This window comes from Ceratotherium simum, chromosome 17 (genome assembly GCF_057802395.1).
Source record: "Ceratotherium simum simum isolate JZ-2026a chromosome 17, ASM5780239v1, whole genome shotgun sequence".
Taxonomy (NCBI): Eukaryota; Metazoa; Chordata; class Mammalia; order Perissodactyla; family Rhinocerotidae; genus Ceratotherium; species Ceratotherium simum.
Genome location: NC_141916.1, coordinates 12789605 through 12803491, shown reverse-complemented (window position 1 = coordinate 12803491; position 13887 = coordinate 12789605). Strand labels below are relative to the sequence as shown.

At 49.3% G+C, this 13887-nt stretch overlaps 1 protein-coding gene across 6 annotated transcripts in view; it reads left to right on the top strand.

Annotated features, from left to right (window-relative positions):
- IKZF4 (IKAROS family zinc finger 4) overlaps nt 1–13887 on the top strand; it is a 30465-nt gene that overhangs the window by 9679 nt on the left and 6899 nt on the right. For 4 of the 6 annotated variants that reach the window (XM_087442256.1, XM_087442253.1, XM_087442254.1 and 1 more), the window contains 4 exons: nt 3473–3524; nt 10544–10648; nt 11646–11906; nt 12578–12745. In XM_087442256.1, coding sequence (XP_087298382.1) covers nt 3485–3524; nt 10544–10648; nt 11646–11906; nt 12578–12745 — 574 coding nt within the window. In that variant the 5' untranslated portion in view covers nt 3473–3484. Of the gene's footprint in view, nt 1–3469; nt 3525–6785; nt 7444–9194; nt 9289–10543; nt 10649–11645; nt 11907–12577; nt 12746–13887 lie in introns of those variants that run through there. The other 2 variants (XM_004429226.3, XM_087442255.1) reach the window with 2 other exon arrangements.

Genomic DNA, 13887 nt, shown 5'->3' with positions numbered 1-13887 from the left:
CCAAAAAACTGAAGAAGACAGAATGCTTCCTAACTCATTCTGTAAGGCCAACATTACCCTGATACCAAAACCAGACAAGGACAACACAAAGAAGGAAAATTACAGGCCAATATCGATGATGAACATAGATGCAAAAATTCTCAACAAAATACTGGCAAACTGGGCTGGCCCCGTGGCTTAGCAGTTAAGTGTGCGCACTCCACTAGGGGCAGCCCGGGTTTGGATCCCGGGCACGCACCGACGCACCGCTTCTCCGGCCATGCTGAGGCTGTGTCCCACATAGAGCAACTAGAAGGATGTGCAACTATGATGTACAACTATCTACTGGGGGGCTTTGGGGGGGGGGAAAGGGAGGAGGATTGGCAATGGATGTTAGCTCAGAGCCGGTCTTCCTCAGCAAAAAGAGGAGGATTAGCATGGATGTTAGCTCAGGGCTGATCTTCCTCACAAAAAAAATAAAAAATAAAAAAAAAATACTGGCAAACTGAATACAGCAATACATTAAAAGGATCATACACCATGATCAAGTGGGATTTATATCAGGGACACAGGGATAGTTCAACATCTGCAAATCAATCAGTGTGATACACTACATTAACAAAATGAGGAATAAAAATCACATGATCATCTCAATAGATGCAGAGAAAGCATTTGACAAGATCCAACATCCACTTATGATAAATACTCTCAACAAAATGGGTATAGAAGGAAAGTACTTTAACATAATAAAAGCCATATATGACAGACCCACAGCCGACATCACACTTAACAGTGAAAAACTGAAAGGCATCCCTCTGAGAACAGGAACAAAACAAGGGTGCCCACTCTCACCTCTCCTATTCAACATAGTACTGGAGGTTTTGGCCAGAGTAATTAGGCAAGAAAAAGAAATAAAAGGTATCCAGATTGGAAAGGAAGAAGTAAAACTCTCATTATTTGCAGATGACATGATTCCATATATAGAAAACCCTAAAGAATCCACCATAAAACTATTAGAAATGATCAACAACTACAGCAAAGTTTCAGGGTACAAAATCAGCTTACAAAAATCAGTTGCATTTCTATACAGTAATAATGAACTAGCAGAAAGAGAAGTCAAGAATACAATCACATTTACAATTGTCCTTCCTTTTTAAGTAACAGACCCCACTCCCACAGGAATCACACCAAAGGAGAAGATGCCTTCATTGATGTTAGAGCCAAAGAAAAGCAAGCAGATCCATGAAGGCCTTGAGTACCCCTGGCTTTTGAAAGCAAGGTGGTTTAATAGAAAGAGCACAGCTCAGAGAGGCAGGAGACTTGTGTTCTTTTTCTTGTTCCAGTCTCACCATGAGCCCTGAGACAAGTCACTTAACTGCTCTGAGCCTCTGTTTCTCCAAGCAGAAAATGGGGAAAATCCTGCTCACTCTTGCTTCTCCTGCATGGGTGTGTGTCTGTGAGGGAAGTCATGTGTGGCGTCTTGAATTTTGCAGTACTTTTTAAAAATCCCAAAGGGCAATTATGGAGCTAATGATTAGGAAATGAAAGGGGCCCCATTAGTACCAGACTGCCCTCCCTCATCTTTGGATCTCTCACCACCACAAGTTCTATGGCTAGTTCCAGAGGGTATGAGTTTGCTAACCACTGTGGGCTTGGGCTCTTCTAATCGTTGCCCCTAAGGGAACCTTCAAGGAAGCACTTATTATTGTGGCTTGGTCTAGCAGTCTGGTCCCAAAGCTCAGTCCATCCCAGGGAGGATGTGAAGAAAAGAGGAGTTGAAAATAAACTTAGAGAATTTTTTCTTCCACACTCAGGCCTCCTGGGTGAGGCTAGGAATCTCTCTGATGAAATCCAAGGGAGAGCAGCTTTGCCAAGTGAAGGAAAGCCCATTTTTCTGGCTTTCTCATGAGAGGTTTTATTTATTTATTTATTTTATTATTTTTTGTGTGTGTGAGGAAGATCAACCCTGAGCTAACATCCACGCTAATCCTCTTTTTTTTGCTGAGGAAGACCAGTCCTGAGCTAACATCTATTGCCAATCCTCCTCCTTTTTTTCCCCAAAGCCCCAGTAGATAGTTGTATGTCATAGTTGCACATCCTTCTAGTTGCTGTATGTGGGATGCGGCCTCAGCATGGCCGGAGAAGCGGTGCGTCGGTGCACGCCTGGGATCCAAACCCGGGCCGCCAGTAGCGGAGCGCGCGCACTTAACCGCTAAGCCACGGGGCTGGCCCCTCATGAGAGGTTTTAGTGTATGATGTCTCTCAGCACTAGACAAGAATAATGGGTTGGGAGAGAAACAGGGTAATAGATACTTTTCCCCTATGTGCCCTCGAGAACCCCCTACCCCCGCCTTTATCAATATAGTATTACAAGAAAACCCAATTTTCATCCATCTGCCTCAGTGAGAGCCTTCAAAGAGACCAAGAGTCCTGGTAGCAGCGCAGGCTGTTCCCTTGCCCCACTCTTGCACCCCAAAATCTACCCCTGGGCTATTTATTTTTCATTAGATGATTGGTGAAAGCAATTTTGGATGTATGTAAATTTCCACCAAATAGATTTTTTTTTCCTCCTCCCACAGGCTCCTAAGGAGATAATTCATTGCAACAAATTATCACTTTTAATTGTTCTCAGTTCTTGATTGTTTAATACTCTACTGGCAATTACTGCTTGCCTTCTTTCAAATAGACTAACCTGCATTTTAAATTCAGGCTCTCCCTCCCACACTTAAAAAAAAAAATAAACATAGCAACATAATTGAGAAGAAGGTGGGGGAAGCCACTTAAAGGTCTAATTTTTTTTTTTGGGGGGGGTGAGGAAGATCAGCCCTGAGCTAACATCTGCCAATCCTCCTCTTTTTTTTTTTTTTTTTGCTGAGGAAGACTGGCCCTGGGCTAACATCCGTGCCCATCTTTCTCCACTTTATATGGGACACCGCCACAGCATGGCTTGACAAGCAGTGCGTTGGTGCGCGCCCGGGATCCGAACCAGCGAACCCTGGGCTGCCGCAGCGGAGCACGCGCACTTAACCACCTGCGCCACTGGGCCGGCCCCCCCTTGACTGATTGAATCCCTCTTCTTTCTCTTATTACTGCCTCATCCTTAACAAGGTATAGAGCCTCTATGGGGCTGTTTCTTTGCCTCTTGAGGGCTGAGCTGTGACCTGTCTCCTTTCCTACAGCATCAGTTCCACCTACAGGGAGAGAGGATCTATTCTCAAAACAACACAGCTAGGACCACTGGAATAAGACAGTGTTTCCACCCCAGAGGCTGAGGAAGCCTGCAGAAGTTGTGGGTTGGAGGAGACTCTGGGGTTTGTAAGTCGAGGTATTATCTTTTTCACAAGGACAAAGTATGAGGTTTTTCTTCTTTAGGTCACAGTCAGAGCACACTTAAGTGGTCCTTTAGGTTTCTTGCTAACTCCAGAACATTAGAGAGAAACCTCCTCCCTTCCCAGATCTGGCTTCTAATAGCAGCTATTTTCTCTTTCAGCAGACTTTCTCTGAGATGGACATGGAAGACTGCAATGGCCGCTCCTATATATCTGGTACGCCCTCTGGTGCATTCTGTTTGTAAGGGGCTGGGAGCAGACTCTCCTGTGGAGCACAGTAGAGAGCCTTTAGCCTAGCACAGGACCTCTGAGTTCCCCAGTTACAGAGCTGACACTCACGCCTGTAGTGCTTGGTAGCGCACGTTCATTTTGGTCATTTTATATTCCCTAAATAGTGATTCTCTTCCCAGACTTCTTAGGGGATGGAGGAAGGGAATAGGAGGGGAATACGAGTGGAGACTATCAGAGAGAGGAATGATTTGAAGCAAAGAGATGGAAGGAAGATATGGTTCCTACTCCTGTGCGCTGAAGTCGCCAGCCAAACCCAACATTCTCTCCCAGCCAGGTAGAGAGTAGAGCAGGGTTTCAAACCTCAGAGGCCTGCAGGTGCCAGTTGGCTGTGTAAATGAGTAAACTGGGTCAGGATGATGAGCAGAAGGGGACAGTGGGGACTGTCATGAACTGGAGAACACATGTGCTACTTGAAGGAGCAGCAGCTTTTCAGTGTCCACCAGTCACTGCCATATGGGAATGTGTATCCAGTGTGGCCAAAACTTCCAATTTTTTAAGAGAACTGAAAAATCCAGATTTTATATGAAATGTCTCCATTTTAAAATAACGACTCAGGGACCGGCCCCATGGCCTAGTGTTAAGTTTGGTGTGCTCCGCTTTGGCGGCCCAGGTTCAGTTCCCAGGCACGGACTTACACCACTCATTGGCAGCCATGCTATGGCGGCGACCTACATACAAATTAGAGGAAGACTAGCACAGATGTTAGCTCAGGGCAAATCTTCCTCAAGCGAAAAAAATAAATAAATAAATAACGACTCAGTATTTTAAAATATGTTCCATGGGGCAAGCCAAACTTATCTATGGGCTGAATTCAGCCAGTGAGCCAACAACTTACAGCCTTTGAAGTAGAGAAATAGAGCCTAATTCTCCTTTCCCTCAATCTTTTTCTTTTCTTTTTTTTTTTGTGAGGAAGATCAGCCCTGAGCTAACATCCAGGCCAATCCTCATCTTTTTGCTGAACAAGACTGGCCCTGAGCTAACATCTGTGCCTGTCTTCCTCTACTTTATGTGGGACGCCGGCACAGCATGGCCTGACAAGCAGTGCACTGGTGCGCGCCCGGGATCCGAATCCGGGCCGCCAGCAGCAGAGCGCGCGCACTTAACCGCTACGCCACAGTGCCGGCCCCCTCCCTCAATCCTTTTCAATAATCATAACATGTTGTAGCTTTTTATACCTGCCAAATACTCTTACTGAGACCGATCATCGCTTATAACATGAATGGCTTTTAGAGATATAAAAGTAATCAGGATCCTCTCCAAGTTTAACAAGGTGAAAAAAAAAGAGGAACTTTATCTGGCTCCCTCTGAGGGTGTAGGAAACGGCCTAAGACAGAGTTTGTCTCTGTGATGGAAGGAATCATTTTTTGGACCTTTAGAATGTCAGGGCAGGAAATGATTAAAAGAGGTGAGGCAAGCCAGAACTGGGTTTTGACATGATGACTATCCCCATCAGAAATCCAAGCTCCATTGTAGAAATGACCTATAGCTTTTTTTTTTTTTTTACCCTAAAGTGGGACCAATGGAAGAATTATGGGCATGCACTAAGGGAGATAGCCAGATGGGTCAGACACACATATGAGTCATTGGCAACACCCAGGGAAGAGAAGGGAAGACATTCACTCTGACCCCTTTCTCATTTAAGAAGGGAAGGAGTTGGAATGGGTAAAGGCATTTGATACCTGCCACATGCTGCCCAGAGTGACAGGGATCCAATGGACTGATATAATTGAAAGAGACTTTATTGGAACTAAAGTTATGGCCCTTCTGAGGAATCAGGCAATCCTCCTACCTCCTGCTCAGTTAAGCCTATTCAGAAAGCCACTATTGAGCAACATGTACACTCAAGGACCCTGCTTTAGTGCTGGGGAACACTCCGACAGATGAAAACCAGTCCCTGCCCTAAGGTAGGCAAATGAGACACTAGGAAGATGGCTGGGGAAATAGCCCCTGGAGTGCTTTTCAGTCCTGTCTCTGGAGAATGTTGGGTATCAGAGAAAAACTTCTAAGGGTGTTTGCTTCACTGTGCTGTGAAACCAAGCTTCCTCTGCTTTCAGCAGGTCGGCATTTCCTAGGTAAGAGGAGGCCTCTGCACAGGATGGTTTTTGAATGAAAGTGGAAGCCAGAAACCCCTCATCTGTGTTTTGAGAACTCTAGATGTCAGGGGCTGCCTTAGAGAGGGAAAAGGGAAAGCCAAAGGAGGGCTAACATGGGCTCTGAAAAGTAGCCCCACAGGGCAGGGCACGCCTGAGACAGTCCACTTGAGGAGCATCTGAGAGCCGTGACTGACTATCTCTCCTGGGCTGATATGGAAGCCATGGGGAAGGCTGCAGTGTAGGCCCCTCCTAAAGCATACCAGCCCCTTCAAGGTCATCACAGCTCTTCTGCCTCCACCCCAGGTGGCCTTCCCTCGCCTGGCTACTTGATGAAGGGGGCGTCTCTCCTGTTCTTTGAAGAGATTTTCCCACCTCACAGAACCTGATTCAGAAAGTCCATCTTTTCTCCCTCTATCTGTTTCTAAAGGTGCAGATCATTTCCTCCTGGGGGAGAGAAGGAAGAGGAGTCCGTTAATTTATCACATGATTCTCTTCCCACCCCCATTCCCTATCTTTCAAGGGAAACAGATCCTCAACCCCAGCTCATGCAATTAATTGACTGAGCAGTGCTTGTCCCAAGTTTTCTGAGACCATGAAATGTTTAAGGGAACCTTAGTAGAAAGGAATCCAGGGGTAGGCACCTCAAAGTTTCACAGCCCCTCCCACCCCCAAATTCTTGGAATCAGAAAATCTAGTCTCCAAAGTAGGTCAGCACGTCAGTGAGCAGCTCCTCTGGAAGGGAAGGGAGCAGAGGCCTTGTCTTGATAGAAGGCGGATTCATCCAGGGCTGTTGCTGCCGGGCCCCAGGGGCACAGGAGGGGAGGGGAGGGGGGGAGATTATACCAGTATTTTGCCTGGGATCTCAAAGGGCTCAGGGCCATGGAGCAACACTAGCCTGAGACCAGACTGCTGGGCCCTCTCTCTGCCAGGAAGGACGGGGCTGTCAGTCCCCAGATCTAGAGAGCAACCTCACTCCTGGAGGAGGAGGGAAAGGAGGGAATACGAGTGCCTGAGTTTGGTGGGGGAGGGGCTTTCTGCTGATCTGAGAGCCTTGAAGCTGCCCGGTGTCCTGGGCCCCGTGACCTCTGGGGCCTTGGCTTCCCCAGCTGGCAGAGGATTGGGCCTTCCCTGGGGGGCCCCCCTTTTTCCCTCCCACCCCGAGAGCCCATCCATCTCTCTCTCTCTCTCTTGCACACACTCTTGCCTCTCTCAGGCATTTGTTGTGCAGTTCCTCTTTGTCTGCTGGGCACGAGGGCAACTGCATCTGCCTCCCCTCCCTGTGCACACCCCCACCCCTACCCCTTCACTGGCTTGGGAAGGGATGCTGTAGCCTAGCATCCCCCACACCAGACACACATATACGTTCCCTCCAGCCCCCTCCCCAAACACATCCAAGCGTGTGCTCGCTTGCTTGCTCTCTCTCTCTCACACACACATACATACACACACTCTCTCTCTCACACACACACACATACACACACTCATACACTCACACACATACACCCTGGGCTGAGCTCTTCTTGCTGGCTGCAGCCGTGGGCCCCTGCTCACCGTGCCACTGCCGCTGCCTGCGAAATGACGGCGGTTCCCCTCACTTCCAGGAATCCACGCTTCCTGGAAGGTGAGTGGCTGGGCTCACCCCTGCCTGCCACTGAGACGCAGACATGCACACACCACCCGCACTCCCTCGCCGTTTCCAAGGCGGCGGCCGCGTTCGCACCCCAGGGTCTCACCGGCAAGGGAAGGATAATGTAAGTTCAGGCAGAAGGTGGCTAGTGGAGGGGGGAAGGGGGTGCTGGGGCTAGGGAGCCAATTCAGTAACAACTCCCGAGCCTGAGGAGAGGGAGAGGATGGGGGCTGTGTGTGTGTGTGTGTGTGTGTGTGTGTAGCGGGGGAGGGGGCATTCCTCACACTTGCGGAGGATGGGAAAGGGTGTTTGGTGTTGCTAAGCAAAGACTGCGACTTGGACACTGGGAGCTTGTGGTGACATCTTGATTAGGCCTTGGGGACAGATGTAGAGCTGCCCAGGGTGAAATGCCGAGACAGGCCTGGGTGGGAATGGGTAATAGAATCGAGGTAAAGAGGAGCCTTGGCAGCAGATGCCTCAGCCTGGAGCAGAGATCTGAGGGGCCTCAGCCTCCTCCCCACAATAGAGCTGGGGATGGGCGTCTTTCTTTGCTCCTGTACCCACTATTCCCTGCTAGCAGGCTAGCATCCTGCCACACTGAGCCCATGGTCAAGAAAGGGAAAGCAGTGAGGATGAGGTTCCTTGCAGAGAAGTGTGGAGGTTCCCTGACCTCATGGCTATTCCCTAGAGGTAGCCACTCTTTGAAGGGATCGAGGACGGGCAGCAGGAGCGGAGGGCTGGTCTCTGGCATGTGAAACACATTTAGCCTGTGGGACGTTGCCCTGGTTCCTTTCTCTCCCTCCTGCTCTTCTGCCCTTTACCCACCTCCTAGTTCCTCTGACGTGAACCTCATGATTTGGCTTTGCCCTCTGGGGGTTCAGCCAATCTATGATGACTTTGACCAAGAAAATTTCTCTGAGACCTGAGAGCAGCCTTAATTCTTGGCTCTGACAGTCTGGGATTTCTTGGGAGTCCCAGGCATTTGAAATTCCCTCACAGGGGTTTCTGGGGCTGAGAGAGGAACTTCTGAACTTCCTAAATCTGACTGTAGTCCCCTTCACCCTCGGGCTAGAACTCAAATTCCCTGGGGCCCCATTAAGACTTTCTGGCCCCTGAAATGGATTCATTTTTATATATTAGCCCCATAAAAGTAGACGTGAGCCTGTTTTCCCTCTCACCTTTATCCTAGGGAGGGCAATGGCATCAAAGAGCCTCTTGAACTACTGGTGTGACTCTGGAGGCACCTGCTCTTCCTCCTGTTCCCAGGCTTTCAAAAGGAGAACCACAAAGGATGTTTTCCCCTCAGTGTCCCTAAATGTCCCTTTAAGGATATTTTTCCCCATATATCAAGCCCCTGGCCCCAAGAGGCAGCCTCAGCCTAAGTGGGCTGGGACTAGTGATGAATTTCCAGCAAGTTCACTCATCCTTTTAGGGTCAAGGACTCAGTGTCAGAGCCCAGAGCCATGTTCTTCCCCCATTACTAACATCAAGTGATTTAGGGCAAGTCAGCACTCACGTTTGAAAAGGAAATAGGTATAGGGTTAATCAGCCCTTATAAAACCTCAGTAAACCCTACACTTAGTTGAAAAGACCTATTTTAAAACTGGGTCTGAGTCTACAAGTCTCAACCTGCAACTCTGAGATGCTCACTTCATGATATGTGTGTGGTTCGGATTTTGGGCAACTTTTTAAGCTAACTATGGCTCATCTAAAGAGCCGCAGCTGGGGAAACTCAGTTTCAAGCTGTAAGGCTTTTTCTATAGAAAAATCAGGCTTTGATGGGCTAGAATGGGGGAAATGGGACTTTTAGGAGAGGATATAAATGGGAAATGGTCCCAAAGTCCTGAGTGGTTGTTTTCTTCCCACTGACCAAAGCTGGAGAGGGATCCCTCAGGAGGGTGTGTTCCGGATTTCTTGCCTCAGGCCCAAGACTCCAACCATTTTATAATGGAATCTTTATTTTGTGAAAGTAAGTATGTACATAGCTGGGAAATTGGGTAAAGTACTAATAGGTGGACTTTAGGGATGAATTTTAGGGTTTGTCTCTCTCTGTCTCTTCCATATTTAGGCCTGTGTGCACACATCCATGCATGTTCATGTTAGCAGATAATGTAGAAGGCTATGGGTATGTTTATCTCATAGGTATGTTCTCTTTATGTGTACCTACATATGTGATATGTGTCTGTGTCTGTGGATGTGTTTATCTACACGTGTTTTCTTTCACCTATATATTTGCATAGAAGATTGTGGGGAGGAGGGATTTTTTTTTTAAAGACGTGATTCGTATCTTCAAGTGTGTTATCTGATTTTTAAAAACATGAAACTCTCGAAAGCATTTTTACAAAGCAATTTGTAACAAGTTAAAATGAATATATTGAGAATAAACTATTATTTTATTGTCAAGGGAACATCAAGTAGTAAATATGTGATTGGAATCGTATCAGACAGGAGGCTTTCTAGAGTAGTCAAATTTTTGCTGATTGTAGACAGTCTAATGGGCCCAGCTCTCCCCTCCTGAAGCAGTGCCCCCAACTGGCTGTGTTGTTGGTGGTTAAGGGCATGGGCACTTACTGTTTGTGGTCAGATCCCAGTTCCACCGCTATCAGCTATGTGACCTTGGACAAGTAACATAGCCTCTTTGTGCCTCAGTTTCCTCATCTGCAAAATTAAAATAATATTGGCACTTACTTCATAGGGTTTTTGTGAAGATTAAATGAGATAATTCATTTAAAGTGCATAAAACAATGCCTGGCACATAGTAAGCACTCAATGTTAGCTGCCATCATTATGATTACTATTATCATTAGACTCAGGGACAATTCCAGCTGCCCTTCCTGCAGATCCTGAACCTGGTGTTGGGGGCTCTGGAGAGGAACAGTGGGGAAGAACGTCTGTCCTGAACCACCTCCCTCCTGAGGCCCCCATTTTCCTCTCCACCCTGGCCCGCCCAGCCCCAGCCCTGCTTCCTGTGGACGTCAGGCAGTGATGCTCTTCCCCTCAGGCCTAGATAAAGGTAGGGTGGGCAAGGCGCAGCCACTGAGCTCGCGGAAGTCAGCACCAGGCCCCGAGGCTGGCGAGGGCACAGGTATGGTGCCCAGCATACAATGCTGCCTTGTACATAGCTGCAATAGCAATGCTGTGAAATCTCATTGAATTTTGAAAAGATTAGGACAGCAAATGGCTCCGGCTGGAGCTTCACCTGCCCTCTTGTTCTCTCCTCCAAGGTAGCGGGGACTCATCTTTGGAGAAGGAGTTCCTCGGGGCCCCAGTGGGGCCCTCGGTGAGCACCCCCAACAGCCAGCACTCTTCTCCCAGCCGCTCACTCAGTGGTAAGTGCATCCTCCTACCCTCCCCTGGCGCTAGGCACCCCCATTTGTGTTTGGCCCTGGATTCACCTCCCATTGGCAGCCATTTCCCCCATCGCTGCCTGCCTCTGATTTCCTCCTCAGAGTCTCTAAAAGCACTAAGGAGCTCAGTGTCTAGGGATTTCCTGACTTCTGAAAGGAGAGTGAATAGTCACTGCCAGACCAGGGTAGAATTAAAAGAGGCATGGGTAGGATTAAGGTAAATGCCCCAAAGAGAAATTCTGAGTTGGAATAGCAAGCAGATAGAAATGGTCATGAGCTGGAGTTAGATAGGAAACAGAGATGAGAAGGATCTCCTCATCACCCCCACTTATTCCTGCCCAGAGAAGGTCCCCATGACTGCCCCTCCTCAGCTGGCCCTAGATCTGTGACATTCTCTAAATGGTTGGAATAGCCAGGAATGTAGGTCAGAGCTAGAGCCAAAGCTTTCTCCTCAATGGCTCCTCCCTCCTCCATCCCCCTCTCCAGATTTTTATGGAGGGGAGTAGAGGGGCTCAGTCTTATGGGTGAGAGGATAATGTAAGCCATGTCTGTCTTCCACTTTTGCTCTCTCTTTAGCCCTCTGTCTCTTCGGTCTTCCTAGGACCGTTTTCCCACCACTGTTACTTGCTGGCTTCCTGCCCAGGGCCAAGCCAGACATTTCTTAATGACAAGAGAGTGGAGAACAAGGCTCCCCTTAGCCTCCTTCTCTCTCTATTGACAGAAGACATCCTATGTACCCCAACTTTTTTCTCTTGAAGCCTGTTTGCTTGGTCAGTGGGCTAGGAGGAAAAGGTTGGGTTTCAGGTCCCAGCAGGACCCTGATATTACTACCCAGGATACCTAGACTGTTGGCCTCTTTTAAAGCCTGAATGTCTCAGGGCTTTGAGACAAACTTTTGGACTTCAGGAGTGCCATTCTGGCCTGGGGGAAGGATCGCCCCTTTGCCTAGCTCTATCCTAAACCCCATCCCACCCTCCAGCCAACTCCATCAAGGTGGAGATGTACAGCGATGAGGAGTCGAGCAGACTGCTGGGGCCAGATGAGCGGCTCCTGGAAAAGGACGATAGTGTGATCGTGGAAGACTCGTTGTCAGAGCCCCTGGGCTACTGTGATGGGAGTGGGCCAGAGCCACACTCCCCTGGTGGCATCCGGCTGCCCAATGGCAAGCTCAAATGTGATGTCTGCGGCATGGTCTGTATCGGACCCAACGTGCTCATGGTGCACAAGCGCAGCCACACGGGTGAGTGAGCCAGGGGTTCCAGGAGGAGCGCCCGGGGTGGGCTGGAGAGGCAGGGGCGGTGCCCGGAGGCCTTGCCTGGAGTTGGGTAGTCTCAGAAAGGGAAGTGGCTCTCCCAGCACATTTTCTGGCTGAGGAAAAAAAAGGGGGGGTAGACTTTAGCTTCCCCCAACACTTCTACTTCCCTGGCACTTTCCTCAGCTGTCATTATAAAGAAAAGCTGAAATTCTTCTCAGGAGGTGAGGGAGGGGAAGGTGTTGTAGCCTCAAGGAGGATCCTATAGTTCAACAGGAGTAGGACTCCTGCGTACTGTTTTTATCCCATCTCATGATTAAAAAAAAAAAAAAAAAACAGAGGCCTCTTCCTCGGGCTTTGGGCTCCTGGGGCAGAGTGGGCCCCGTGGGGCTCGGTTTTTGATAACGGTCTTTTGGCGCAGTGTTGCAGGCCTGGTGCCCTCCTTCCTGCCACACACCCCTAATCCACATCTTCCCAGGGTAAGACTGTTCCCAAGGGATCTTTATAAAGCCGGACTTGTGTGTGTGGCACAGCCCTGCCTCTCAGAAATGTGTTCTGAGCGCCTTCCCTTGGGCAGTGTGGGGCAGAGGGTGGGGGACTAGGTTCAGCCTTCAGCGGTCCTCACACCCGGCCTCTGGGATCTGCTTTTTCACTTGCAGGTGAAAGGCCCTTCCACTGCAACCAGTGTGGTGCCTCCTTCACCCAGAAGGGGAACCTGCTGCGCCACATCAAGCTGCACTCTGGGGAGAAGCCCTTCAAATGTCCCTTCTGCAACTACGCCTGCCGCCGGCGTGATGCACTCACTGGCCACCTCCGCACACACTCGGGTCAGTGCCCTTCCCAGTGGGAGAGGAGGAAGTGGGAGCCCCATACACCCAGTAAATAAAGCTCAGCAACTTCTCTTGTATTTGGGGAGTTACAGTGTCCGTCACTGAGGAGGGCCGAGCACTCACAGAGCGGATAGGGCCCTGCCTCTCCAACACCCTCCCTGGGCAGCAGGGCCCCACGGGGAACCTGGGGGACTCTTTGGTGGGGTATTGTACGTCTGCCACACTCTGTGACATGGAGCAAAAGGAGCATGGTGATGTTCTTGGCTCTTAACAGTCACCCTCCCTGACTTCGTTTTTTTTTTTTTTATAATTTTATTTATTTATTTATTTTTCCCCCCAAAGCCCCAGTAGATAGGTGTATGTCATAGCTGCACATCCTTCTAGTTGCTGTATGTGGGACGCGGCCTCAGCATGGCCGGAGAAGCGGTGCGTCGGTGCGTGCCCGGGATCCGAACCCGGGCCGCCAGCAGCGGAGTGCGCGCACTTAACCGCTAAGCCACGGGGCCGGCCCTGACTTCGTTTTTTAAAGTTCATGCTGATTCCAGAACCATCGGTGCCCCATCACCCCCCACTTCTGAGCGCCAGGGAAACCCCTCCTCCCACTCCATCTGTTCCGGGCCCCACACTTGTCACCATCTTCACCTCCCCCTGAAACATCAGAGGTCTCGGGCAAGCACTCTCTGTCCTCTCCTTTACTTCCTCCTGGTTCCTGAAACCATCTATGGGCTTCCCAAACTGGAAGAAAGGAAGCCTAGGGAAAGAGTATCCCATGTCTGTTTCCCATTCCAAGAAGTTTCGTCTTCCCAGAGGCAAGAACAAGTCCAGAGGGTTCCTGGAGGTCAGTGTTTGGAACAGTGCCAGGGAACTGGACTAACCTGGTTTTCTAGCCCAGCCAAGGCTATTTGAATCAACATCTGAGTCAGCTGGACAGATAGCATTTTTGAAGCATTTTACTAAGTTTCAAGCTTTTGGCTTGGACTTGGGAAGAGGCCAGGAGCTGAGCTGGCAGGAAGGAGGGAGCTCAAGATTGGGAACAGGCAGGAAGAAGGGCAGAGGGGAAAGAATTAGTAGGGTCTGTCCTTGGAAACTCTCCTTGCTGTTTTTCTCTTTTCCTAAACTCTCCTGGGCCAAGATTTAAA